We start from the raw sequence: 26025 nt of genomic DNA on the forward strand, positions 1-26025 counted from the left end.
TTATATATATATACTATATATACATATATACTATATATACTTAATATATATACTAAATATATGTATAACTTAATATATATACTATATATACTTACTTATATACTATATATACTTATATATAGTATATACTATATATACTTATATATGTTTAAGTATACTATATAACTTAATATACTTATAAGTATATTCTTAGTATATTTTAGGTATATTCCTAACTTAATAAAAGTAAAAATATGAACACAAGTAAATAGAAGTAAGCTCAATGAGCCATATTTTTATTCATTCTTGGATAACATTTATTTGCAAGTTGTATTTTTTTTTAACTTGCAAATAATACATGAGTTGTACAAAAATAGTAGAATAATAAAATCACCAATTTTGAACCATTTCGTTAATTTCCCCCACATCATATTCGGTCATGGAAATATCTTCAAAGTCTTCCATTTGGTCCGGTCCACTAGCTATCAAATCTTCAATTTCTTCCTCTTCGCCTTCCTCCGCTTCTGAGTTTTGGTTGCGTCGCTCCGATCTAATCCAATCTCGAATGCACACTAGTACTTGCAAGCTAAAGCCGGATAATGAATGTCTATGGTCTCCAATTTGCTGTCTTCCTTGGCTAAATGCGCTCTCCGAAGCCACGGTTGATACTTGAACCGTAAGGATATCTCGAGCCATTCTTGAAAGTACCGGATAGCTTGCCTTGTACTTCTTCCACCATGCTAAGACGTCCACCTCATCCAGTTGGTTGATATCTACATTTGGGTGCATCAAATAAAAGTTATATTCATCAAAGTTTGCAGTAGAAGAAGAAGTTGGCTGTGAATGTAAAACTTTTAAACCCGACAAGCCCTTTTTGCTACTTTGAGAAGTAGTAGGGCGTGGAGCAACGGGTGTTGCACGTTCTTCCAAACTAGAATAATGAGTAAAAACTTTTCTAAACTCATCATCAATAGCGAGGTCGGCTTCAGCTAAAGATGGTTGAGTTCCCTTCAATTTCTAAAAATGTATAAATTTGACTAACCAAATTTTTAGTATAAGACAGCTTTAAACGAGGATTTAAAAGGGAACCCAATATAAATAAAGTTGGGATGGGAAAAAATACTTCTTAAATTTGATTGTCATTTCAAAAATAGCCGCTTGATAACCGGGTTTATGTTTATACTCTTGTAAAACTCTAGCTATTTCCGCTAAGTAGGCTAAAATTCCGGTTACCGTGGGATAAAATTGTCTAGAAAAAGCAAGAGTTGCATTATAAAAATTTTCTAAGAGTTCAATACATTCTTTAACATCTTCCCAATGCATAAAATTTAACCAATCCTGACTATCGGTATTATATTTGTTGTGAACTTGTTGTATGGGAATCTATACTCATATGCTTGTTGTAGCATAACGTAAGTGTAGTTCCACCTAGTCTCAACTTCTATTTGAATTTTCCTAGGTCTAAGGTTATTTTCCACACAAGCATTCTTAAAATCTCTAATTCTTCCCCTATTAGCATTACAAAAAAGAAACGCAACAAAGCATTTCTAACTTTTTGAAACGTAATCATCAAAATGCTCAAGACCATCTTTAACAATTAAATTTAAAATGTGACAACTACATCTTACATGAAAAATATTTTTTAGAGGAGGGTTTATTTCTTTTTTTAAAAGACCAAGCGCCTTTGTATTATTAGAAGCATTATCTAAAGCAATACAAAGTGTTTTTCTATAAATGTTAAAAAATCTCATAATAGTAGACATTGAATCGGCTAAAAATTTTCCATCGTGATGACCTTTTCCTTCGTCATATAAAAAAGCTATAATTCTTTTTTGCATAACCCAGTTGTCATCAACCCAATGACATGTAATAGCAAAAAAATCTAAATGGTTAATACTAAGACCCAAATTAGCGGTAAGACAAACATTACAATTTAAAGAATTAAATACGTGACGCAAATAAAATCTATATTTTTTAAACAAATCTATAACATCGGCTCTACAAGTACTTCTAGGAATACCCTCAAATAACGGATTATAACAACGTTGAATGTAAGTAACAAACCCCAAACCCGAGGGAAAGGAAAATGGTAAACAATCATAAGCTACCATTTTAGCTATTTCTACGCGTTCTTTTTTCTTGTCATACTTAAAATTTCTACCGGTTCGTGGGTCTATCGTCATTTGAATCCCCCCTACATTTGAACCCGTTTGCTCTCCCCAAGCATCCATATGTTTGGTTCTCATATGAGAATTTAGTGTACCCGTTCCACCATCCTTACCAATTCCTTGCTTAAAACTAAATACTTGTCCACATATGTTACATGTAGCTGATTGGCTTTCTCTATTCTTAGTCATAAATTTCCAAATTTTATTGTTGGCTTACGAGTTCTAGGCGGTTTGTCTTGTGTATGTGATTGTGCAGGACATGTATCTCCTATGGGATTTTCAGGGGGTTGTGTTTCATCATCATCATTTAAGTCTTCATTAAAAGTGTCGGTAAAATGTTGTTGCATTGCCTCATGACCTAAAAGTGGATTATTTCCACCAACATCAATACCTACATTAGGTGTTTCTTCCACAAATGTTTCCTCATTAAGCGCACCCCTAACAATACGATTACTACTACCGCACCACGTCTTAATCTCTTTGACATTATTAAATAGAATTAATTTAAATCACAATCAAATAAATCACAAGAAAATAAATTACAACAAATTAAATTGCGTAAATTAAATTGCTAGAATTAAATTGCGAAAAATAAAGATAGAGTTGGAACGAAGGTACCAAATTGCCGGATTAATTTCCAACAAAGTCAAGCGGCTAGAATTGCAAATCCACCAAAGCTACTTCGGATTGTTGCAAAATCACCAACTCCACCAACAATATTATAATTGCAAAATTAATAATTGAAAGTTGAAACTATAATAAGACTTTGTGGCTAGTTATTGCAAAATAATTATAATTGAGAGATTGAGATTTGAGAGAAAGATGAAGAAGAGTGAATTGGTGTGAATTAAAATGAAAATGAAGAAGGGTTTATATAGGGGTGGGGGATGGGTTAAAGTGTTAAAAAAAAAAAATTTGGGGCCAAAAATTAACAAAATGGCCGTTTGGCAACGGCCATTTTTGCAAATGGACCGTTGCCAACGTCCATTAATAATTAGCCTACCCACCTTTTTCTCTCTCTTTTTTTTTTTTTTTTTTTTTTAATTTTCACGGTTAAACCGTTTAACGTCGGTTCCGGTTTTACGGTTTGTTTCGCCCGTTCTAAAATATTGGAATCGACGGGAAATAATTTTACGGTTAACTGAACCGGTTAACAGTTCCCGATTCCGGTTTAACGGTCGAAGCACGGTTAAAAACCGCTTAGCCCGAACCGGTTGACACCCTTAATGTCCATGACTAGTCTATGAGCAAACAAGGATTGCTCCGCGTGATCGGCCGACTTACGATAAGCACTAAAGCCCATTCTAGACAAATCTTCATGAATGAAAATTTTAAATTAGTGAATGATAATTAAAGGAAACACAATTTTGAGTGGCCAGTAAAATTTGAAGTTATATTGTTTTTAAATAAAGTTATTTTTTAGATCGACTAAAAAAGAGAGTATGATTATGACACATAAATTGGAACATATGGGGTATAATTGTATAATTGATTGATAGTTAATGAGAAAATTATGGTAAAGAAGTTCGACTCTCAAATTGTAATAACGGCATATATGGTGGAACAGATATAGAGTTTTATCTTTATACCAAGCCTCACCCTTCAGAAATATACAATAGAAGTAGAGCATGACTTATCTAAATTCCATTGCTTTTACCAATCATGTGGAGCAACTTATTCCTTCCTTTTAGCACCTCTTCAAATACTTGATTAACTTGTGATTCAAACTTCTCTAAACCAGCCTTTAGAGCTGTAGATTTCTGCAGAATAACATCTTTGTTCCTCTTTATCTCTTCTTCATCTTCTCCATATCCCCTTGTTAACTTTTCTTTTGCTTGCATTATTGCATTCTCCATTGCTTTATACTCATAAAATCCTATTCCCCCTCTCTGTCCATCTTTGAAATATCTCTTCTGAAATTCAGTAGCAAGTTCATTAACTGAGTCTTTGAATGACTTGATTGGAAAAGAGTTACAACAAATCCTATCAACTTCCAACTTATAATTATTAGTTGGATACAAAAAAACACTTAGAAGAATGAAAGATAATAAACTCATTGCAACTCTAATAGTGTAAACCAAACTTGAACAATCCCTTTGCATTTCTTGATAATTCAAGCCACCATATTGAATTCTCTTGTTGTCCCTTTGTACTGCTGATTGCATTTTGGCAAATGCTTCTGGCTGATAATTATTCAGATTCTTGATTGTAGCATCAACTGTTAAATGATACATATTGAACTTAAAACTTGATGACTTCAACATGTTACATAGTTCCATGATGTTCAAACTCTCATTCATGTACAAATTCAACAAATCATTGATCCATGTAAAGGGTACCTTTGATTTCTCCAATATGATGAGAAGAAATTCAGAGTGAAGTTTTTTCAGCAGAGTCATGGCTTGTGTGCACCATTGAAGAGTTAAAGAATTCTTGGATAGTGATAATTGGAGATTCTTGATTTCAGTGGTGAAAGAAGCAAGGAGAGCTATAGTTTCACTATTTGTAACATGAAATACACATTTTCTTTGGTGAAATGGAGAAAGACAAGCCATGAATGCCCTTCCCATTAGTTACCTATTCTAACACAAGGGAAAGATGCCAACTTTGGGAGATTATCAAGGGGTGGAGAAGTAGAGAGGAGGTGAATTAGTAAGGTGGAAAGAGATTTTTTTATTTTTTTTGGTTGGGGGGGGGGGGGGGGGGGGGGGCGGGGGGACGATTTAGTGGAAGGAGAAAGATGTAATACATACATTCCTTGTTCGAGATTACCATCAAAACTAGCTTTTCCCCTTTTTTCCTTGAGAATAAAAAATGAGATTAATTATATACTGATATTGTTAAAAAAAATAAAAAAATAAATAAATTAAATTCTAGGTGTAATTTAACTAGTTATAAGTTATAATTGGTTATCATTCTATTCCTCGAGTTACCTTATTAGGCTTGTTATGAAAAGTTATATTTATTGTAGGTTAGGTTAACCTGATAATTATATATACAGTTAGGCCTCTTCATAACAGTCACCTTTTATAACAACTAAATTTTTTTTGAAATCGATTTTTTACTTTATGTTATTACTATATATTTTCTCTATAACAACACTTCGCTATAGCAACCAAAAAGTATCTGAACAAACGACGCTGTTATAAAGGGGTCTAACGGTATATTATAAGAGCACAAAACTTATAATCATAAATATTTCGGGATGGTCTTTAATTTTGCCCCTCAAATTTGTGGTCTTTAATTTTTGCCCTTCAGCACTTTTCGAACGGCATAAGTTTAGATTTCGTTCGGCATAAGTTTATATCTCTTTCACATAATTTATGTCGCATAACTTAATTCCTATAGAACTTATGCCGAGAGCGGCAACAGTTCAGTTTTCGGAGATAAATATTACAGAATTTATGTCGAGTGAAACAGGTCTAGATATTTTTATTAAATGAGCAACAGGACCAAAAATCAAATACCAGTGCGTTTGAAGGGCAATCCGTGCAAAAACTTCAAATAAAGAAGAATGCTTGGAGATAAAGCCAAAGCCTTGGCAAATTTTATAACTTTTGGTTAAACAAAAAGGAAATGGAAATAAACACAAGGAGGAGAAGTCACGCAATGTGTTGGGGGAAAAGGAGGATTTTACTAAGAAGGGGATTTTATCTCAAAAGGACACATATATAGAATCAATCCTTTTCCACTTGAAAAGTGCTCTTTTTCTTTGCTTGCTTAAGCACATTTGTTAACTTTAACGTGGCTTTTTGTCTAACTTGTGTCTTTTATTGTCTACAAATTTTGATAGGGACTTGTCACCTTTTTTCTTTTAAAAAACAGTAGTCTTTGATTTAAAAGATTTAGCTCGGAATAAATAATTTTGATAACAATTTTTCTTATTTTTACCATTGAAATTGAATCCCATAATTTAGTTTAACGTCAAAAGTTGTACTCCATAAGATCAGATTTGATTTTTGAAAAACAAATTTAACATTGATGTAGCTCATGGACATCATTATTATTTTTATCACTAAATAGAGCGAACAAGAAAATGTATTCAAGAGAATAGGTTTGACTTTTAAAAGTCAAATCTTCATATTCAAAATAGTATTACTGAGCAAAAAAAAAATTGCAATTTAAGTGCTTGACATTAGCTCTTGTAGAAAGGGATAAGCCTGATAAACACAGAAAAATTATTAAAAGATAATGTTCAAGATTAAGCAAGGATTATACACAAGATTATTCATTTATTTGTATCAAGCTTTCATGAAGCGCATTTAAAGCTTAGACCCATTCGTTCTTTTTTCTCGAATATATTATCAGAACTTCGATGGGAATTCGAATCAAGGGCCTTTAAAGTATTTTCAGGGTCAGTTGATCTCTTTTTTGAGTTGAAATGCATTCATAGATAAAGATGCTGAGCACAACTGATTTTACTCAGCCGCCATAACACTCCAATGCGTATTACTTTCATATTCATTTTTTAAAATTCAAGCATGCGTCTCTTAGTAAAGTTTCCAGTTTAGTTTGTTTAGAACTAAATTTCAACATTAGTTGTGGTTGCACATACATGATTAACTTGAGGAAGGATGAAATTCCTTCACTTTTAACTAGAGGTCTAGCCCTAAAAATGGAGAGACTTCTCGTTGAGTGTGCTTCTCTCTTTACCGGTGAAAACGCCGATTTATCATACAAATAGATTTCTAAAACTGGATGCATAAAGCAAAAAATAAAAATTGAGGAAGGACAACAAGCTTCATCTTGGTGTTCGTTAACTTCTGCTTATGGAAATATTGTCATAAGTTGATGGAGAATTTACTTTCCGGAAGATTTACATATGCAGAAAGTAAATAGATGCATGTATTACGTCTATTAAAAGGATTAAGTGCGCACTATCCTGGGCATTGATGAGGAGAAAGATTGTAATCTTATTTTGTGGTTGATTTTAGCAATTCTTTTCACTTAAAGGGATTCAAAACCTTCAAAAGGAAATTGAGCGTTACTTTATACAGAGTTCTTGAAAAAGGAATAATTTTCTCAAGGCAAAGTACAGGCCGCTGGAAGGGTCACTCTATAAACAAAATTTAAAATAGTGCAAGCTTTAAATTCATTCTTTCTCAATTTGCTATCCTAAGATGTGACTTTTTCTAATTTAAAAAGGAAACCATTTCAATCTTGCCAACGGTAAAAAGGAAAGAAACTTCAGTTCTTCACCTAAAGTATGGCAGCAGTAAAGTTAAAAAAAGAAACCCCCAAATTATTCATCAAAAGCACGAGGCCTTTATTACTTATAAAATAAAACAAAAAATAAAAAAGAGCACAAAACATTTATTGAATATAAGTGACAAATAATTATTTTACAACAACCAAAATTCTAACACTCCTTCAATTTTTAATCTATCTTAAGTTTTTCAAAGAAAAGCTCACACGAGAGAGAGGGACTTCAGCTTAGATGATCCACCGAGTGGTCTTACTTACCATTCCCATTTCAAGTGTTGTTGAACCAATATCTAGTTGATCTTCCTTTCGAGTGTCTTCTTGAACCAATAACCTTACATGTATCTAGTTGATCTTCCTAACGCAGTTAACGTATGTGTAACTTGAGAAAGAAACAAATAGCTTGCGAAACCTGAAGAAGTAAACCAAAACATAGTTACAACATGGAATGTGTGGACTGCAATCTAGCAAATGCTTCTTGTTTTTTTTTTTTTTTCCCTTTTGTTTTTCTTTTGTAGCAAATGTTTAGATTGCAACTTTCAGGAAGCCTCCTTTTAAGCATCTGGTTAAGCACCGATGCATTAGTCCCAAAAGTCTATCTGCAACTACTTCTCTACTGCGTGATAACTTAAAATCAAGAGGATTATAGATGTGTCTTATAGATCAGTTTCTTTATACTTGATGTGTCTTCACGCTCCCATAATGCAATAAACCACAACTCCCCACAGACAAAAGGAAAAGAATGTCTGGAAAGAGAAACTGGGAATGAAAACCCTCCTTTATTTCTTCTTTCAAAACTTTCCTTACTCGTGTGCCAGAAGTAAGAAAATAGCAAAGATAGTACATACCAAACCCACTGACTCTTGTGCCGAGCCATTGCAGCTAAGCTCCTTCTGGGATGTTCATTTAGAAAGCAATGCACCACTCCACTTAAATGGAACTTGGCAGATAGGAGGGACAACCATATGTCAACTGGTCCGCTGTACTTGCGCCATATGCTAGTGCTAACCTGAAAATGATTAATCACAAAGCTCCAACTCCAAAACTTAGACCATAAAGATGTGATTGGCAAAGATGCCAACCATAGTCATAAAAATGCAAAACCAATTAACACCTGAATTCTTCTAGCTATGATATTCCCAAGAAAAAGATGAGCTGAAATGAGACGAGATGGCCAGTCTGTCAGAATATATATGAGCTTAAATGAGACAAGATGGCCAGTCTGTCAGAATATATATAGTTGATGCAAAGATGTCTTATTTTGCTAGCTTTTTGGTGCAACCTGGTTATTGTACAGGATGTGGATGCAATCATAGATATAATTCGGGATCTGCACGATCTGCAGTTAGGTTTTATCACACTGGATTAGTGTAAGCTTTTTGTATATGGCGGTTTATGGCCTTGTTTATGAAATGAAATGCATTTACTTGATCAAATAAAAAAGAATATATATAGTTGAGTTGAGATTGAGACGTACACGTAGTTGTTGATGTATGATATTCCCATAACAACAACAACATACCCAATGGAATCCCACAATGTGGGGTCTGGGGAGGGTAAAGTGTAAATAGACCTTATCCCTACCTTTAGGAAGGTAGGGAGGCTTTTTCCGAAAGACCTTCGGCTCAAGAGAAAGCAGCAACAACAACAACAACAACAACCCAGTGAAATCCCACAACGTGAGGTCTGGGGAGGGTAGAGTGTACGCAGACCTGACCCCTACCAAGGTAGGACGGCTGTTTCCGAAAGACCCTCGGCTCAATAGAAAGCATAAAAGCATAAAAAGAGGTCAGATAAGGCCAAGAGATTCAAGCGATATGGAAATGCAAATAACTAAAGCGACTAAGCCATGATGAAGCAGTTTGTAAAGGAGCAGCTATCACAGATAAAATAAGATAATCAAAGTACAGGATAACAAATAGTAGCAGAAATCAAAGCACAAGAACTTATATCGCGATAATGTGACTACTAATATGAAAGGATAAACGTTACTATCTACTAGCCTTCTACCCTAATCCGAGTCCTCCATACCCTCCTATCTAAGGTCATGTCCTCGGTAAGCTGTAACTGCGCTATATCCTATCTAATCACCTCTCCCCAATACTTCTTCGGCCTACCCCTACCTCTCCTGAAACCATCCATAGACAACCTCTCACACCTCCGCACTGGGGCATCTGTGTCTCTCCTCTTCACATGTCTAAACCATCTCAGTCTCGTTTCCCGCATCTTGTCTTCCACCGAGGCTACTCCCACCTTGTCCCGGATAGCCTTATTCCTAATCCTGTCACTCCTGGTGTGCCCACACATCAAGAGAAAGCATGGCCAAAAAAACTATCAGATAAGGACAAGCAATTCAAAGCAGTATGAAAATGAAAATACCGAAAGCAAAAAAAAAAAAAATGATAAAATGATCTTAAAAAAAGGAGCAGTAGCTACCACAGACAAATAAGATAATCGAATTACAAGAAACAACAGATAAAAGCGTAAATCAAAGGACAAGAAACTATAGGGCAAAACTGCGACTATTAGTACAAAGGGATAAGCGGACCTACTAGTCTTCTACCCTAATTTGTATCCTCCATAAACTGGAATTGCGCCAAGTCCTGTCTAATCACACTCCTCCTGAAACCGTCCATAGCTAACCTCTCACACCTCCGCACTGGGGCATCAATTTCTCTCCTCTTCACATGCCCAAATCATCTCAGCCTTGCTTCCCGCATCTTGTCCTCCACCTAGGCCACTCCCACCTTGTCTCGGATATCTTTATTCTTAATCCTATCTCTCCTAGTGTGCCCACATATCTATTGCAGCATTCTCATTTCTGCGACTTTCATCTTCTGAACGTGAGAGTTCTTGACGGGCCAACACTTTGCCCCATACAACAAAGTCGGTCTAACCACCACTTTGTAAAACTTGCCTTTAAGCTTAAAGGCACCTTCTTATCACACAAAGACTCTGAAGAGAGCCTCTATTTCATCCACCATGCACCAATACGGTGTGTGACATCATCGTCAATATCCCCTTTTCCTTGATAGACCTGAGATACTTGAAACTTCCTTTCTTTTGGATGGCCCGGGTGCCAAGCCTCACTTCCGCGTCATCCTCATGTTATACGTCACTGAACTTGCATTCCAAGTACTCTGTCTTGATCCTACTCAACTTGAACCCTTTAGACTCCAGAGTCTGTCTCCAACTCTTCATCTTTGCGTTAACTCCGCTGCAAGTCTCGTCAAGCAAGACTATGTCATCCGCGAATAATACACACCATGGCACCTCACCTTGAATTTGCCGCCTCAATCCATCCATCACCACGGAAAATAAAAATGGGCTAAGAGCTGATCCCTGGTGCAACCCCATCACAACTGGAAAATGCTCCGAGTCTTCTCCCCTTGTCCTTACCCTAGTCTTAGCTCCATCATACATGTCCTTGATTGCCCTAATGTACACCACATGTATCCCTTTAGCCGCCAAGCATCTCCATAGAACCTCCTTTGGCACTTTGTCGTAAGCCTTTTCTAGGTCGATGAATATCATGTGCAAGTCCTTCTTCCTCTCCCTATACTGCTACACCAGTCTCCTCACAAGATGAATGGCTTTTGTAGTTGAGCGTCCCGACATGAATCCGAACTGGTTCTCTGAAGTAGACACGCCTCTACTCACCCTCATCTCCACCATCCTTTCGCATAGTTTCATAGTGTGGCTTAGCAGCTTGATACCTCTATAGTTGTTGCAACTTCGAATGTCACCCTTGCTATTGTACACAGGGATCATTGTACTTAACCTCCGTTCCTCGGGCATCTTCACTGTCTTAAAAATGATATTAAACAACCCGGTCAGCCACTCCAAACCTGCTCTGCCTGCACTCTTCCAAAATTCCCTAGGAATCTCGTCAGACCTGGTCGCTCTTCCCCTGCGCATCCTACAAACAACCCCCTTAACTTCCTCAACCTTAATACTCCTATAATACCCGAAATCACGACGGCTCTCAGAGTACTCCAATTCTCCAACACAATGTCTCTGCCCCTTTTTCGTTCAAGAGTTTATAAAGTATGACTGCCATCTCCGTCTAATGAGAGCTTCTTCCACCAACACTTTGCCATCCTCGTCCTTGATGTACTTCACTTAATCCAAATCACGTGCCCTCCTCTCCCTCACTTGGTTAGCCTGAACAACTTCTTATCCCTGCCTTTGTCCTCCAGTTCTGCATATAGGCGTTCAGAAGCTGCTTGCTTTTGCTGCTGAAACTGCCAACTTAGCCTCCTTTCTCACCATCTTGTACCTTTCCCTATTCGTCCGCTTCTCCTCATCGTCCTTGTTGTCTACCAACTTCGTATACGCCACCTTCTTTGCTTCCAACTTCTCTTGGACTTCTCCATTCCACCACCAGTCCCCTCGGTGCCCCCCTACGGCGACCTCTCAAGACCCCTAGTACCTCTCTAGTTGCTTCCCTAATGCAACTGACCGTCCTATCCCACATACTGCTCGCATCCCATGAAACTAAAACAAAAAATCTACAAGTAGTACCAAAAGTAAAGAGACAGGGGAAGAACTCACAAGCTCCCAGGCCTCAACTTCTTTATGTGAAGTATCTTGCCAAAGTTTTCTGCATATAAAGAGACCACTTTATAAAGATAGAGCTACAAAATATGGAAAATGAAGACATAAATTAGAGGTGCTACCAATGTGTTTTAACAAATTTAACTTCAAAAGAACTACTAATTCTGAGCCTTACCGCCTTGCATATTTCACTACCAAATTCTAGAAGACTAGTGGGAGAATTATACTACAACAACAATTACGCCTCAATCCCAAACCCAAGTTGGAGACAATTGTATGAACCCTCACTAACCATGTTGCCCAGTTTAAGCTCATCTCAGGCCGATAATATACAAAAATAAAAATGAAAAGAAATAAAAACTACTAAAATTCTCTATAGTTTATGCTGGTATATGAATATCTGATATGACTAAAAGACTCCAAGAATTATGGGACCTAAAGTAAACGTGCTAACATAACTATCATAATGGGAGAACTATGGTTAAGTTAATTTGTTGAATCTTGAAGAAGATTTATTATGAAGTCCTACATCTAGAACAGAGTGTCCAACTCATCAATGTTTTCCATGTCATACAAAATACACAACATGTTATTGGCATGTCAATAAATTTTAGATTCAACAAAAGAAAATAAAAAAACCCTTATAATGATGCCTGTTCAAAAAAACCTAATCAAGTACAAGAGATATCAAACTAGAAAGAAACAGGAACATTATGGTACTTTGCTAGTACTTATTAAATATCACTGTCAATACTAAATAACTCTCTTCATAACATCTGCAAGAGCACTTCCAATTAATACCAAAACATAGTGACTAATTTCATTTGCAAAAGTACTACCAATGTCTACCAGAATATGATGAATAACTTACCGTACACCTTGATGAACATCTTGATGGTTACAGTGACCTGAGACTCCATAATTATCAAAAGTTATGACCTGGAAAACAAATGTCCATGAGATGAAACAGTGACATAAATAAGATTTCCCTCTGCTCACAAATAACCCTAAGGCAACATTTTGGATAAAAACAACAAGAAAAAACAGATATTACAAAATGAAAAAGTGACAGCAAATTTAAATAAGATTTCCCTCTGCTCAAAATAACTCTTGACTTGACTTCTTTATTTACATTGAAGGAAGAAGATTATTTTCATTCTTCAACTAGGGGGTTTTCCATTGGTTCAGTGAAATCTCTTGAGTTGATTTGCTCCTCTACCTGTAAAAGAGAACAAAAAAAATATCTATACTCATGGTGGTCAGTCTTGCCGTGGTTTATTTTGTAGTAATTGAGCAAAGGCTTCAAAGTCATAGCCGAGATCTTGAAGCACAGATGAAATTCATCCTCTCTACGCCTCGAGATCTTAAAGCGCAGATGAAGTTCATCCTGTGCAACGTCTTAAGTTTGACTTTTTGAAAAAATATAAATTCACCCTGTACTACACTGAAGTTCGACTTCTTCATGGTCTTCTTCGCTGAAAATCTCAAGTGCCAAGTTCTTAAAGTGCGGATGAAATTCATCCTGTGCTAGCCTTATGTTTGACTTCTCGAAGAAACATAGCCGAGATCTTGCAGCGTGAATGAAAATTCATCTTGTACTATGCTTAAGTTCGACGTTTTCAGGGTCATCTTCAAAGAAAATCTCAAGAAAACCAAGGTCTTAGAGCATGGATGAAATTCATCCCGTGCTACGCATTAAGTTTGAATTCTTAAATAACATAACCAAATTTTGAAGCGTGGATGAAATTCATCCTGTACTACGCCTTAAGTTTGGATTCTTCAAAAGAATTCTTCTTGCCAATTAAAAAAAGCACAACAAAAAGGAAACACAAGTAGAAGAAAGATGATTACCTGCCAAGACGTTTCGGATTCTGAAATCAAGTTAAAAAATTCTCCTCAATCAATTCAGTGAGATTTTAGCCAAGATTTTTTGTGAGGATGAAGCCCCTAAAGTCTAGTTTCCAACAATCCAAACGATTCTTTATTTCAGTACTTCCACGTCAAGGTATAAATTTTTCGTTAAGGTGCGTAATCTGAAGAACCAAACATGGCAGTCTGACGGGAAATTCCAAAAGTTACTAGGAACTATCCTGAAGGGATCTGATTTCGAATATTGTATATGTTGTAGTCCTTTGTGTCTAGTTTCGGGAGAATCAAGCGACTTGCAATTTTAGTGTTCCTATATCAAGATATAAAACTTTTGAAGAAGCTGTGGAAAACTGAAACTGTTGGCGTGACATAACTTAAAGCTGGCTTCAAAACATCATTTGGAATGATCCTGAAGGAGCTTAATTTTGGAATTTTGGTATGTTGAGATATTGAAGTCTTGTTTCTGGGAAATCAAACAGTTCACGATTTAGATGTTTCTCCAGTAAGATATAAATTTTCTACCATAGAAGTGCTTAACTGTGAAAAGAGCGACGAAAGTTTGAAAGAAAAAGGAAAAGAAGAAGAGGACTTGCTGTGAAAAAAGTGACGAGTGATGCAAAATCAAGACCAGCTCATATAGAGGTTGGGATGATGGAATTTGAGAAGGATAAGGTTTTCAAAACCAAAGAGAATTAGGTTCTCATTTCTCAAAAGTCAAGTGGAATAAGGTTTCGAAAGAGATTAATATTTCCCAGATGTGCAAGAAAATCCTAAGGGCCTCAAAATTCGATACGTATGTGGAAAACACAAAATTGCAAGAAAAAAAAATTCTTTCTATCATAAAAATATTTTGAAATTTTTTCCTTTTGATAAAGGGATTCAAATCAAACTCCCGAATTACAAGTGTAAATTCAATTTTCACAAAAGAATGGAAAATAAAATTCCTTCAAGACACATAAAGGCCTAAATGGAATATTGTCTTCATCAGGTACTTCAAGGCCCGTCTTCGATTTCAACAACTCTACACCTCGACAAGTCTTGAAGTAAGGGGTGATTGTAATTTTTTGGATCCAAATCCATAAAATAACTTAGATTATATTAAGTTTTTTTATCAAGAACTTAGATTATATTAAATTCAAGATATATTAGTCCAAATAAATATTACAGACAAATATATTGGATTATTTATTTAAGTCCAATTATTTAGTTAATGGTCCGATTTTGTTGGGCTAGCCAATATGGGCTTCAAGTGATGAGCCCACTTTGTTAAGCCCAAGATGTCATCTAATCCTAGAGATTCAGTTTGGCGCCACGAGCCAAATGACGTGCCACGCCAAGTCAACTGAAAAAGCCAATAGGATAACCCAAATGCCAAAATGACATGGCATACTAAGTCAAATCAAGAGGCCAATGAGAATGTGTCACATGTACAAATAACGTGTTCAGGCCAATCAAAAGCGGGTTGTGTCACTCTTTTAATCTGATTGGTTGGTGATTTAAGTCAGCGAATCAAATGAAAAGAGTTTGTGCTCGTCACAACCCTTCCTCCTATAACTATAAATAAGGCTCATCACAATTCATAAAATAGACCATAATTCATAACAAGCAAGAAAGAACTCGTGGATCAAATAGTAGAAATTTCTGTACAAGCTGCAAGCATTCAAATGTTTAAGCATTCCACGATCTTCAAGCCATTGGATTAAGTACATAAAATTCAAGATCAAGCTTCAAGCCTTTGGATTAAATACATAAAATTCAGGGTCAAGCTTCAAGCCTTTGATCAAGCTTCACTTGTACATGTGGAGTATATTTTTGGCTTTTGATTTGACTACATGCCATGTCATTTAGCATGTAAATGATCTTATTGGCTCATTCATTTGACTTGGTGTGCCTGTCATTTGACCGGTGACACCAAATGAGCATCTAGGATAAGATGACATCTTGGGCTTAACAACGTAGGGTCATCATTTGAAGCCCAAATAAAATAACTAGCTCAATAAAGTTGGACCATTAATTAAATTCATATTTATTGGATGAACTAATTAATCCAAATATATTAGCCCATAGTATTTATTTGGACTAATATATCTTGAAGTTAATAGAGTCCAAGTTATTTTATGAATTTAAATTCAATAAATTTCAAATGCCTACAAATACCCCTACTTCAAGACTTGTCGAGGTGTAGATTTGTTGAAATCAAAGACCGGCCTTGAAGTTTCAGATGAAGACAATTAACAATTTTGGTTTTATGTGACTTGAATGAATGTTTTAACCGTGTTTTTTTAAAAAAAAAAAAAAAAAAAAAAAAAAAAAAAACTGAATGTGAAACACTTGTAATTCAGGAGTTTGAATTGAATCCCTCTATTGATAAGAAAAATTCAAAATATTTTCATGATAGAAAGATTTTTTCCTTACAATTTGTGTTTTCCATATCCTAATGGGACTTTGTAGATTCCTAGAATTTTCCTTGCACAAGTGGGAAACATTATGCCCTTGAGAACCTTATACTACAAGACTTTCGAGAAGTGAGAACCTAATTCTCTTTGGCTTGAGAGATTGTATCCTCTTTGATTTTGAAAACCTTATCCTTCTCAAATTCCATCCTCCTAACTTCTACATAAAGTGGTCTTTAGTCTTGGTTTTCCATCATCCATCGAAGGCTTTCTAACAAGTAAGTCCCCTTCTTCTTTTCCTTTTTTACTTTCAATTTTTGTTACTTTTACACAACTAAGCACGCCTGTGGTAGAAAATTCATAACTTGCTATAGAAACGTCGAAATCATAAAACCTTTGGTATTCCAGAAACTAGATTTCAAGATCTATAACATATCCAAAATCTAGAATCAAACTCCTTCAAGATCGTTCTAGATGATCTTTTGAAGTCCGCTTTAAATTCTGTCACGCCAACAGTTTCAGATTTGCACCGCTTCACCAATTTTTTTTTGTCTTGATGTAGGAATGTCTAAATCGCAAACCTCTTGATTCTCCCGAAACTAGAAACAAAGGGCTACAACATATCAAAATTGGGAGTCAAATTACTTCAGGATTATTTTGAATTTTACCTTCACATTCTGCCACGTTTAGATTTTCAGCTTGGAGCATCTTCACTAAAAAGTTATATCTTGACGTAGAAGTATTCAAATCATGAATCATTTTGATTGCTAGAAACTACACTTCAAGAGCTTCATCCTCACCAAAAATCTTGGTCAAGTCTAGGAAAATTTATTCAACTTGACTTCAAAATCTGAAACGTTTTGGCAGGTAACCATCTCTCTTCTACTTGTGTTTTCTTGTTGTTGTTTTTCTTCTTATTTTGTCTTTTTCTTTTTGTAGGCAAAAAAAGGGGAAAATTCTTGTTCAAAAGGATGGCCCATGCATGAAGAAACTAGTTTTAGGGTCAAAGAGACTAGTATTGTCTCCGCCTTAAGACTGACAAATTACAGCTTAAGGTGCGAGAGACTAATTGCCTCCGCCTTAAGACTGCAAATTAGAGCTCCTTTTAATGACAAACCCATGAAGCAGCCAGCTTAGGGTGTGAGACTAAAATTGCCTCCACCTTGAGATTGCAAATTAGAGCTCTTTTTAATTACAAATCCATGAAGCAATCAGTTTAGGGTGTGAGAGACTCAAACTATCTCCACATTGAAACTGCAAATTAGAGCTATTTTATGAAAAATCTATGATGAAAGCAGCTCAAAGTGAAAGAAACTAAAAAAGATTGCTGCCTTATGACCGGCAAATCTGAGATCCTCTTAATGGACGAACTATGAAGAAACAGCTTAAGGTCTATCACATTAAAATTTGCACTTGTTTCGAAGGTAGTTGGTATATTTGGTAGACACCAAGTAAGGAATATGTAATCCATTCTATTGGGTTCTCTACTTAAAATCCAGAATGGTAGGCCTAAATGAAGTCATAGCGGATTCTTCCATATAAACTCCAATTAAGTAGAGGGTAAATCAAATCAAATTGATTCATGGCATCTGAAAATAGAATTATGGAAACTATATTCTTTATATTCAACAAAAATGAACAAATAATTGAAGGATATATCTTCAGATAAAAATTTTAATCTAGCGAAGTAGAAAAGCCACTTATACATGAAGTCAACGGGAGGAAGCTTAAATTTAAAACAATCGAAGAAGCACAAGCTACTGAAGATTAACCGAGAAGGCCATCTTAGTTGAGCAAGATAATTACTGAAATAACTTACCAAATCAATTGCGGAATTGACAATTTCCGCCTTGATAATCTTTGACAATAACTTAGAGTTCCATGATTTGCCAAAACCATCCTAGTAAAATATAGGCATTAGAACTTTGCTCAAACATTAAGAACATAGAGATATACTATTCTGATACAATCAGAATACCTGTAGATCTGGATGGTCAAGGACTTTCACTTGCTTTTGTGGAACCTACATGAGTAAATAGAGAGCAGAAAGATCAACGACTCATATGACTAGCTTCACCAACATTTTACAAAAACTTCTTTTATAGTAATTCACAGAAATAGAGGAATGCAGGAACAATGCATGAAAGCCGACATAAAAGATCACAGATCTAGCATTAGTGCATCGCCCAGATTTCTATTCAGATAAAATTCACATTACCTTAAGCATAATCGAGGCTAAATAAAGTTCTTCTTTTCTGACATTGCCCATACCATTTGCATTACCTATTTTTCAATACAATGCGACAAAGCAGAAACGAAATACTGAAAGTTAGCATCAGTAATAGACTCTTGGTTATCTAAGATAAAGATTTACTAAAGAACAGTTCTAGATTTGTGTTCTGATCATACATAAGAACTGCAATAAATCAAATTCAGAAAGTGAACCTCGGGTTTAACAACACTGCTTCAACCGGGTTGAAAAGAATTGCTAAAGTATTTCAACCGGTTCAAAAATCAACTTTCCATTTAAGGTTTACTTTTTGCATCTTGAGACATATACACGATAACCAACACACACATGCCACTCAAAACTTAGGCATAAAAGTAATATTTGATTCAGCATCTGCAACAGAAATTGAAATATTCTAAGAGCCTCACCTGTTGACATGCATAATATGTGCAAATTACATCCTCTCGAAGACAGATAATTAATGGTTGGAGTAAAGAACCTGCAGTATAGAGTAGAAAGCACCATAAGTCATTATCATCTTAACAGTGATGCTTTGTACATCAAATAGATACAATATTGATTACTTAATAACAAGATTTCCTAAACACTAAAAGGTCATTGTATCATATGTGGGAATTGATATCTATAGTTAGAGATACGTTAACAATCAACTAACATCAAGAGTTGTGAGCCTTCTTCCCAACTATATTTTTAACACAAGCTGCAAAGAAAAATATAGTCCAGGAAAGGATGCTTCTCTTAGAACAAGCATAAAGGAAATTTGATAAACATAAGAAAAAGAAAGGACTAGAATTTTCTTAGGTTGTAAATTTTCATGTATCAGGACATCATATGCTTAAAACAAACCAAAACAAAAAGATTGAAATCATAATTTGTATAAAGACAAATCATATTTCAGTTCTTTAATGACCTATTTAACAAAGGGCCCACCAAATTTCTAGTCCACCACGTTTCAAGATGGACTTACGAATTCATGGGACTTATTATTCTGTGATATGCGTTCAACTATAGCTCAACTAATTAAATTTTGTTTCAGCTGAGCAACTTTGCATAAGTGATAACTAATGATACATAGGGCTCTCATAATCTTGATCAAAACTACCATATAGTTCCAAGTGTCTTAGCCTGCAACTCCAACTACAGCCATTCAAAAGTTTGCTTTGCTCAGAAAATTCATGACAGGAACAAATAACAACTTAAAGTTAAGACGTTCAACCTTACATAGACTCGTCATCAGGATGGGCAATAACCAACAAGACATTTCTCTTGCAACGAACTCCACCTGATACATAAAAAGAATATACATAATAAGAAGTGAAGCAATTAGCTGCAGAACAAACACTACAGGGAGAGTTGTATTCGTGTCTGTATTCAGATTTTAAAAGAATAGTGCATAAAAACACTGAGGCAGCCAGTAAATACAAAAGAAAACAAGAAAGACAGTTGGTAGAGAAGTCACCCCATACCATCATTTAAAACTTCAACTTGTGAGGCAGACAGAGATTCGTGGAGAATTTTGAAGAGTGAAGCCACCCACAGCATAACCAATGTAACGATGATTACTAGCCACTCCATTTAATTCTTTGCTGGCAGAACTACAGATAGCCAGAATTGTATCCGCATGTAAATCTGAAATGAGTTGTATTACTAAAACCCATTATGGTAAGTGAAATTGGTACTTCAAAAGGAGAAATCAAATACCAATAATTCAAGGAGATCATGAATACCAACCATAAACCTTACAAAAAACAGTATCCACTACATCTGACCCCACTGCCTTACAAGCTTTTGTGTCAACACTTGTTCAAAGAAAGTAGGATGGAATGGTTTTTTGGGTGTAATCTGGCACAAGCCTTGTGTTCTTTCTGTTTATACTACTACTTACCAATTTCAAAAACCAATATAGGATGGAAAAAGCACAAGTCCTAAGAACTAGGGGCCAAAAACTGCAATTTTGCTTTTGCTCGTTACTTCCTGATGATAGGATATGGATTAAAAACGTCCACATAACTATATAATCTGAATTTTACCTTCTGAGTGTCAAACGTGATAATATTCAAGAGTGGAGGTAACCACAGATAAATGGACTTTATTCTTACCGGATGACGTGATAAGACCATATATAAAGACTACAAGGTTATACCAGGAGAAGTTATGACCACCTAACAAGACGAGTGTTCTTGGATGTAAGTGAAATAGAAGAGTAGAACAGGAGATTTAGTGGGAACTAAAAAGAACCAAGCAAATAACTTCCTCCATTTCATTTTATGTGAAGGTGTTGGACTGGGCACGAAACTAAAGAAAACTTTTGACATGTAAGTCAAATATATGCAAGCTATTAAAATTATCCATTTAAATGAAGTGGTGTTGGGAGTTTACATGAAACCATAGAAGAGCTGCGATAACCCCCCCCCCCCCCCCACAACTGATCAGATAGCTGCTTGGTTTCTATTTCCCCTTCCAAGGCTCAGTTATACAACCAAATGAAATTGAGAGGCAAAGAGCTTCTGCCCTTCATACCTCTCTATTTTACCCAGCAAAAGACTTGATTTCTCCTAAATAGTGTTTGGAATCCTTGTCTTGCTCTTAATCCCAATGTATCATTCCTTTCATAAGATAGTAGTAATAGACACAACCCCACTTGGTGTCCTAAGTAAAATAACAATAAGACTGTTCGTGATTCCCCCGCCCCATTGCGGTGGCCTTGCCTCATAAATCCCATTAAATGTATGTAAGATTTCAAGCCTTCACGTGGCTGATTTAAAGCCAAGTGTTCAGCTGTCTTTCCACTTCAAAAGTCATTCCATTTTCCAATATTACATCTTTTTCCCATATCCTGTTGTACAACAAGAACAGGGCAGCAGCTATACTAATAGATATGCTGCCATGCTTCCTCAAAAATGTGATAAGATGTAAAGATTACTTAGGATTCACTCTTCAAACCATCGCTTATGTACTCACTTTAGTGGACTTGCTCCATCAATTTGTGCTCCTTGATGCTCATATATATCTTATTGGTTCCTACAACATATAACCAAGTTTTTCTTGGTCTTTCACCTTATACAAGGCCACAAATACGACACGTACAATCAGCTGTCACCTATAAATGGTTTTGGGGTTGAGTCACTTAACACGCTTCATTAAGATATTTAATTGGTCCAAATAAATGTCCAAACTTTACGGGGCTTTACATGACTTTAATTTGAATATCTTCATGCTTATTATCCTCGAAAAGCTCCAAACATGAATTAACATTTCAAGTTGTTCATCTTGATTCAGAGTTGCATCTGTGTTTGTTCCGCTTTCTTTCCACCACACATAATTTGCTCTTTTCAAATGTTTAGTCTTGACTTGCATTCTTGAGTTTAATTTATTTAAACTCTGGAAAACGTGAAAGAAGGTTGGTTTTGCCTTCCATTGTATTACATTTGGTTTATTACAATTTGCATTCAAATTGTTTAAGAAATGGCCCGAAAGAATACTGTGCATGTTTACCTGCAAGGGTGGCCTAGTTGGTTGAGCATGAGGCTTTCATAATGGAGGTCTCAGGTTCAAAACCCCCTGCCTACGACAGCAGAGGATTTGCCTTCTGGGTCGTGCTCGTCGCATGGGGCTTGCCTAGTGCGGGTTATCTCTCCTGTGTGGTTTGCGAGCAATTGCACAGGAGCTGGGTTTACCCTGTGCGCACCCAAAAGGTAGCGGCTGCGGGTTCCCATGTCATCAAAAAGAATACTGTGCATGTTTGACGACTCTGTTATAGTTCAGAGCTATAGTTAAATTTAGGTATATGTATGTATTGCTCTAAAAATCAAAGTATTCTAAGCCATTAATTTATTTGCTTTTGCTTTTCTTGTTTCGGAAACAGCCTCCCTACCTCTCGAATTACGGGTAAGATCTGCGTACACTTTACCCTCCCCAGACCTCACACTGTGGGATAACTAGGTACGTTGTTGTTGCTTTTTTGTTCCTTTCCTGACAGGAGTTTAGTCTAGTCAAATAGACCCACAATTTGAAGCAGTCCGTCATGTATCGCTACCTTTAACACAAAGCTGCTACCGGCATAGAGTGCAAATAGTTTATGCTATTTGGTCGATGTTGGATTAATTCGATTAAGGATGTCTTCAGAAGTGAAGAAAAATATTTTCCAATTTCCCATGTTCGGTTGGTCAAAGTTCTGGAAAACATTTTTCTAGGAAAATAAGTTCCATACAAATGAGGAAAATGACTTCCCTAGTGGAAGTAGGGAAAATGACTTCCTTAGTGGAAGTAGGGAAAACAAGTTTTACAAGTGGCATTCCACGTTGATTATGTCCTCCCCACCCTCCAACACACCTCATCCTGACCCCACCCACTGTAGCACCCATCGCCACACCCCTACCCCCACCACCCCACACCCCTACCCCCACCACCACCTCCCATAGTATTTGTAATTTGTCTACAAATGCTTTTCGGATAATTTTTTTTGCTTACTTACTGAACACAAGAAAATAAGTAAGAAACCCCACTTATTTTCCTGGAAAACATTTTCCATTAAAAACATTTTCCTTCATACCGAACACACCCTAACTCAATTTTCAGTTCTAGATAGACTAACTGGTCACTGAACTGAAACTAATCTATCTTTTGAATAAGACCTTGTTTTAATCTAAGATATCCCATAATTACCAATCAAAAAGAGAAAACGGTAAACGTGGAAACATAAGGAATACACTCAGCCAACAGCTTTGGCCAAAGAGAGAGAGAGAGAGAGAGAGATGGGCCCTACATTCAATTAATTAAGCGAAAATTACGGCCACATACCATTCGGCCATCTAGTTTACAAAATATGTACATTGTGTATGGGTAGTGTATAAAGTATACTAAATATACATATACTATGCATACCTATACCTATAATATAAATACCTATACACTACCTATACGGCCGAATTGTATAGGCAGTGTATACTTCGGGGCGGAGCTAGGATTTTTACTAAAGAGGTTTCAAAAATATAAAGAAGTAAACACACGATGAAGCCAAGGGGATTCAACATGTACTATATACAACAAGAAGCCCAGAAGAATCCCACAATGTGGGGTCTGGGGAGGGTAGAGTGTACGCGGACCTAACCCCTACCTTGAAAGGTAGGGTGGCTGCTTCCGAAAGACCCTAGGCTCATTTGAGGAAAACAAGACAAAAAGTCAGATAGGGACAAGCATATCAAAAACAATATGAAAACGAGGAATAACAAAAGCGAGAAAGTATGATAGAACAGTCCGGAAAGAAAGGAGCATTAGCTACCATAGATAAATAAGATAATCAAAGTACAAAGGTCCAACAAATATAAGCAGAAATCAAATGGCAATAAACGAATGAGCGAAACTATAACTACTAGGGTGAAAGGACAAGCAACCTAGCCTTCTATCCTAATCTGAGTCCTCCACAACCTCCTATCTAAGGTCATGTCCTCAGTAAGGTGAAACTGTGTCATGTCTTGTCTAATCACCTCTCCCCAATACTTCTTCGGCCTCCCTTTACCTCTCCTGAAACCGTCAACATGTACTATATATATATATAAAAATTTAACCTTGTATAGATAGTGCAATTTTTCACCGAATGAACCCCCTTAGTCCAACCTAGCTCCGCCTACTTCGGCCATGTTTGGTAAACAAGATGGGCTAAGTGTACATTTAGGTAAAGTTTCCCTTCAATTAAACTATTCCTTCTATCTGTTTAAAATTTCAATGCAAATTCCCTCATTATATAGCATTATCCCTGACAGGGTTTACCATATTATGTATCTCAAAATACCACTATATAGCAGCAGATGTATTTGAAAAAAGGATCATAAAAGGACACAGAAGAATTCAATCTGAAAAGATACATATGATAGGCATGTAAAAAGGAGAAACCAATCAGATTAAAAACAAACAAGTAAATTGTTACTCATATATAACATCAATTTAATGCGTTTCAAAACAATCAGCGACCTACAAGTGTTTACTTAAGTGTAAAGGAGTGATATTAAAAGACCCAAAAAAAAAAAACGAAAGTAATTACCTGAATATAGATAAATTCACAACACAGGAATAGAAGCTGAGAAAGAGGGGGCAAAGGGAAATCGGGAGTGAGTATAGAAGAGGAAAGAAAATAGGAAAAAGAAAAAGAAGTAGCCAACGGGAAAAAGAGAAATCTATTTGCATTAAATTTGGGATTAGTTTAGGGGAAATTTAATAGGAAAATTTACTTGTCATAGCTACCTCTAAGACTTATTTACGAATAATAACTACCTTATTTTTTATTTAATTTTTGTAGCTTTATTTTTTCAAAATTACATTTCATAACTGGTCCAGTAAAATTTTAAATAAATATATCTCTCTATTCTCCCTAACTACACATTTAAGATTTATTATCTTCTCCAAACCCTAAAAAAAATTCTCTCCTCTCTCCCCTTCCCCTCACTGCCGCCTCTCTCCCTCCCTTTCTCTATCTCCGGCCTCTCTTCTCCTTCCCCTCACGTACCCCTCCCTCCCTTCTCTATCTACACCACCCATGCCGCCGTCAACACCACCACCACCACCACTATTACTACCATCTCCATCTCCAAACTCGAAAAAAACCTTAAGGTTCTAGTTCTTCAAATCTGAATTCCATATGCTTCATGTATTAATTGTTGACAGTTAATTGTTCACCAAACCCCAAAAAAATTCTCTCTCTTTCCTATTCAATAACACATGTTCTGAGGTTCTTCAATCTAGGATTCCTTACTCGGAAGTGTCTATATAAGGTTTTTGGGGGAGAATATCGTGTAAGAGAGAAACTAGAAGGTGGTTCAAGATGGTTTTTTTGGAGTGGAGGAGGACAATGGTGGATCGAAGAAAGGCGGCGGAGGAAGGAGGAGGTTTTTTCCAGTTTGTTGTGGTGGTTCGAAGGACAAAATGTATATTCGTCATTTTTTTAGTGTATTTCAATGTACTGTTTGAGTATATTTCTGTATATTTCAAGACATCGTTTCAAAGATATTTCGCTATATTTCAATATATTTCTAATTTATGAAACAAATATACATTTCATCGTATTCCATTGTATATGCGCATACTACAATTTAATATTTTTTAAACAATCAACCATATTTCATTGTATTCCGCAGTATATTTTTCTATACAAGTATTTCTAAAAGTTTGGAATGGAGTAAATTGAGAGAGAAATGGGGGTTGTTATGGAACTTCCACGTTATGCGTGATATATGGTTATTTGACTTACCATTTAAAATGAAAGTAAAGAGAATATGTTCCATAAATACGTACCTATTTTTACTCTGCCAAACTTTGTATTTTCGTGTATTTCAACAACGCGAATTCTCCCGAATGTTATATTTCCGTGCGTTTTTCAAAAACGCGAAATACAATCGAATACAACAAAAACTAGCAAAAAACTTTTGAATGGAGTGATTTTGATAGAGAGACGTTTCGTAACCGAACCTCATGAGGTTTGCGTGAATCATGGAACCACTAATACAAATTATCTTACAATTTGAAAAAGATTTTTATTGCCATAAATATAGCCTTTTTTTACTCAATAGCAGCGCTGTATTTCGCTCTATTTTCGCTGTATTTCATTGTATTT

At 35.9% G+C, this 26025-nt stretch overlaps 1 protein-coding gene and 1 long non-coding RNA gene across 4 annotated transcripts; one reads left to right on the forward strand and one right to left on the reverse strand.

The window, feature by feature from the left end:
• Positions 1-7496: 7496 nt before the first annotated feature.
• Positions 7497-24615, reverse strand: LOC132034078 (uncharacterized). 3 transcript variants are annotated; one of them, XM_059424302.1, is made up of 11 exons: positions 24460-24615; positions 19886-20048; positions 19641-19701; positions 18827-18897; positions 18387-18451; positions 18147-18191; positions 17988-18068; positions 12778-12845; positions 11904-11952; positions 8198-8358; positions 7497-7761 (listed from the first exon to the last, which is right to left on the reverse strand). In XM_059424302.1, the coding sequence occupies exons 2-11, from the start codon at positions 19992-19994 to the stop codon at positions 7695-7697; spliced, it is 777 nt and encodes a 258-aa protein (XP_059280285.1). In that variant the 5' UTR covers positions 19995-20048; positions 24460-24615; the 3' UTR covers positions 7497-7694. The 3 variants fall into 3 exon arrangements, with proteins under 3 accessions (XP_059280285.1, XP_059280286.1, XP_059280287.1); XM_059424303.1 differs by having other exon boundaries at positions 19886-20066; positions 24460-24607; XM_059424304.1 differs by lacking the exon at positions 24460-24615 and having other exon boundaries at positions 19636-19701; positions 19886-19957.
• On the forward strand, positions 16898-17586 carry LOC132034079 (uncharacterized). Its single transcript, XR_009408939.1, has 2 exons — positions 16898-17035; positions 17108-17586. It is a non-coding gene; the product is annotated as an uncharacterized LOC132034079 (long non-coding RNA).
• Positions 24616-26025: the final 1410 nt, after the last annotated feature.

Source organism: Lycium ferocissimum, chromosome 10, assembly GCF_029784015.1.
Source record: "Lycium ferocissimum isolate CSIRO_LF1 chromosome 10, AGI_CSIRO_Lferr_CH_V1, whole genome shotgun sequence".
Classification (NCBI taxonomy): Eukaryota; Viridiplantae; Streptophyta; class Magnoliopsida; order Solanales; family Solanaceae; genus Lycium; species Lycium ferocissimum.

What these genes read in the sequence shown, in the direction of transcription:
- LOC132034078 (XM_059424302.1), bottom strand. Translation starts at nt 19,994, where the DNA reads ATGGAGTGGCTAGTAATCATCGTTACATTGGTTATGCTGTGGGTGGCT. An exon ending in GATGTTCATCAAGGTGTACG is followed by an intron (nt 11,953 to 12,777) that starts GTAAGTTATTCA and finishes CTTTATATGCAG; the next exon opens with AAAACTTTGGCAAGATACTT. An exon ending in CACAAGAGTCAGTGGGTTTG is followed by an intron (nt 7,762 to 8,197) that starts GTATGTACTATC and finishes TTACTTCTTCAG; the next exon opens with GTTTCGCAAGCTATTTGTTT.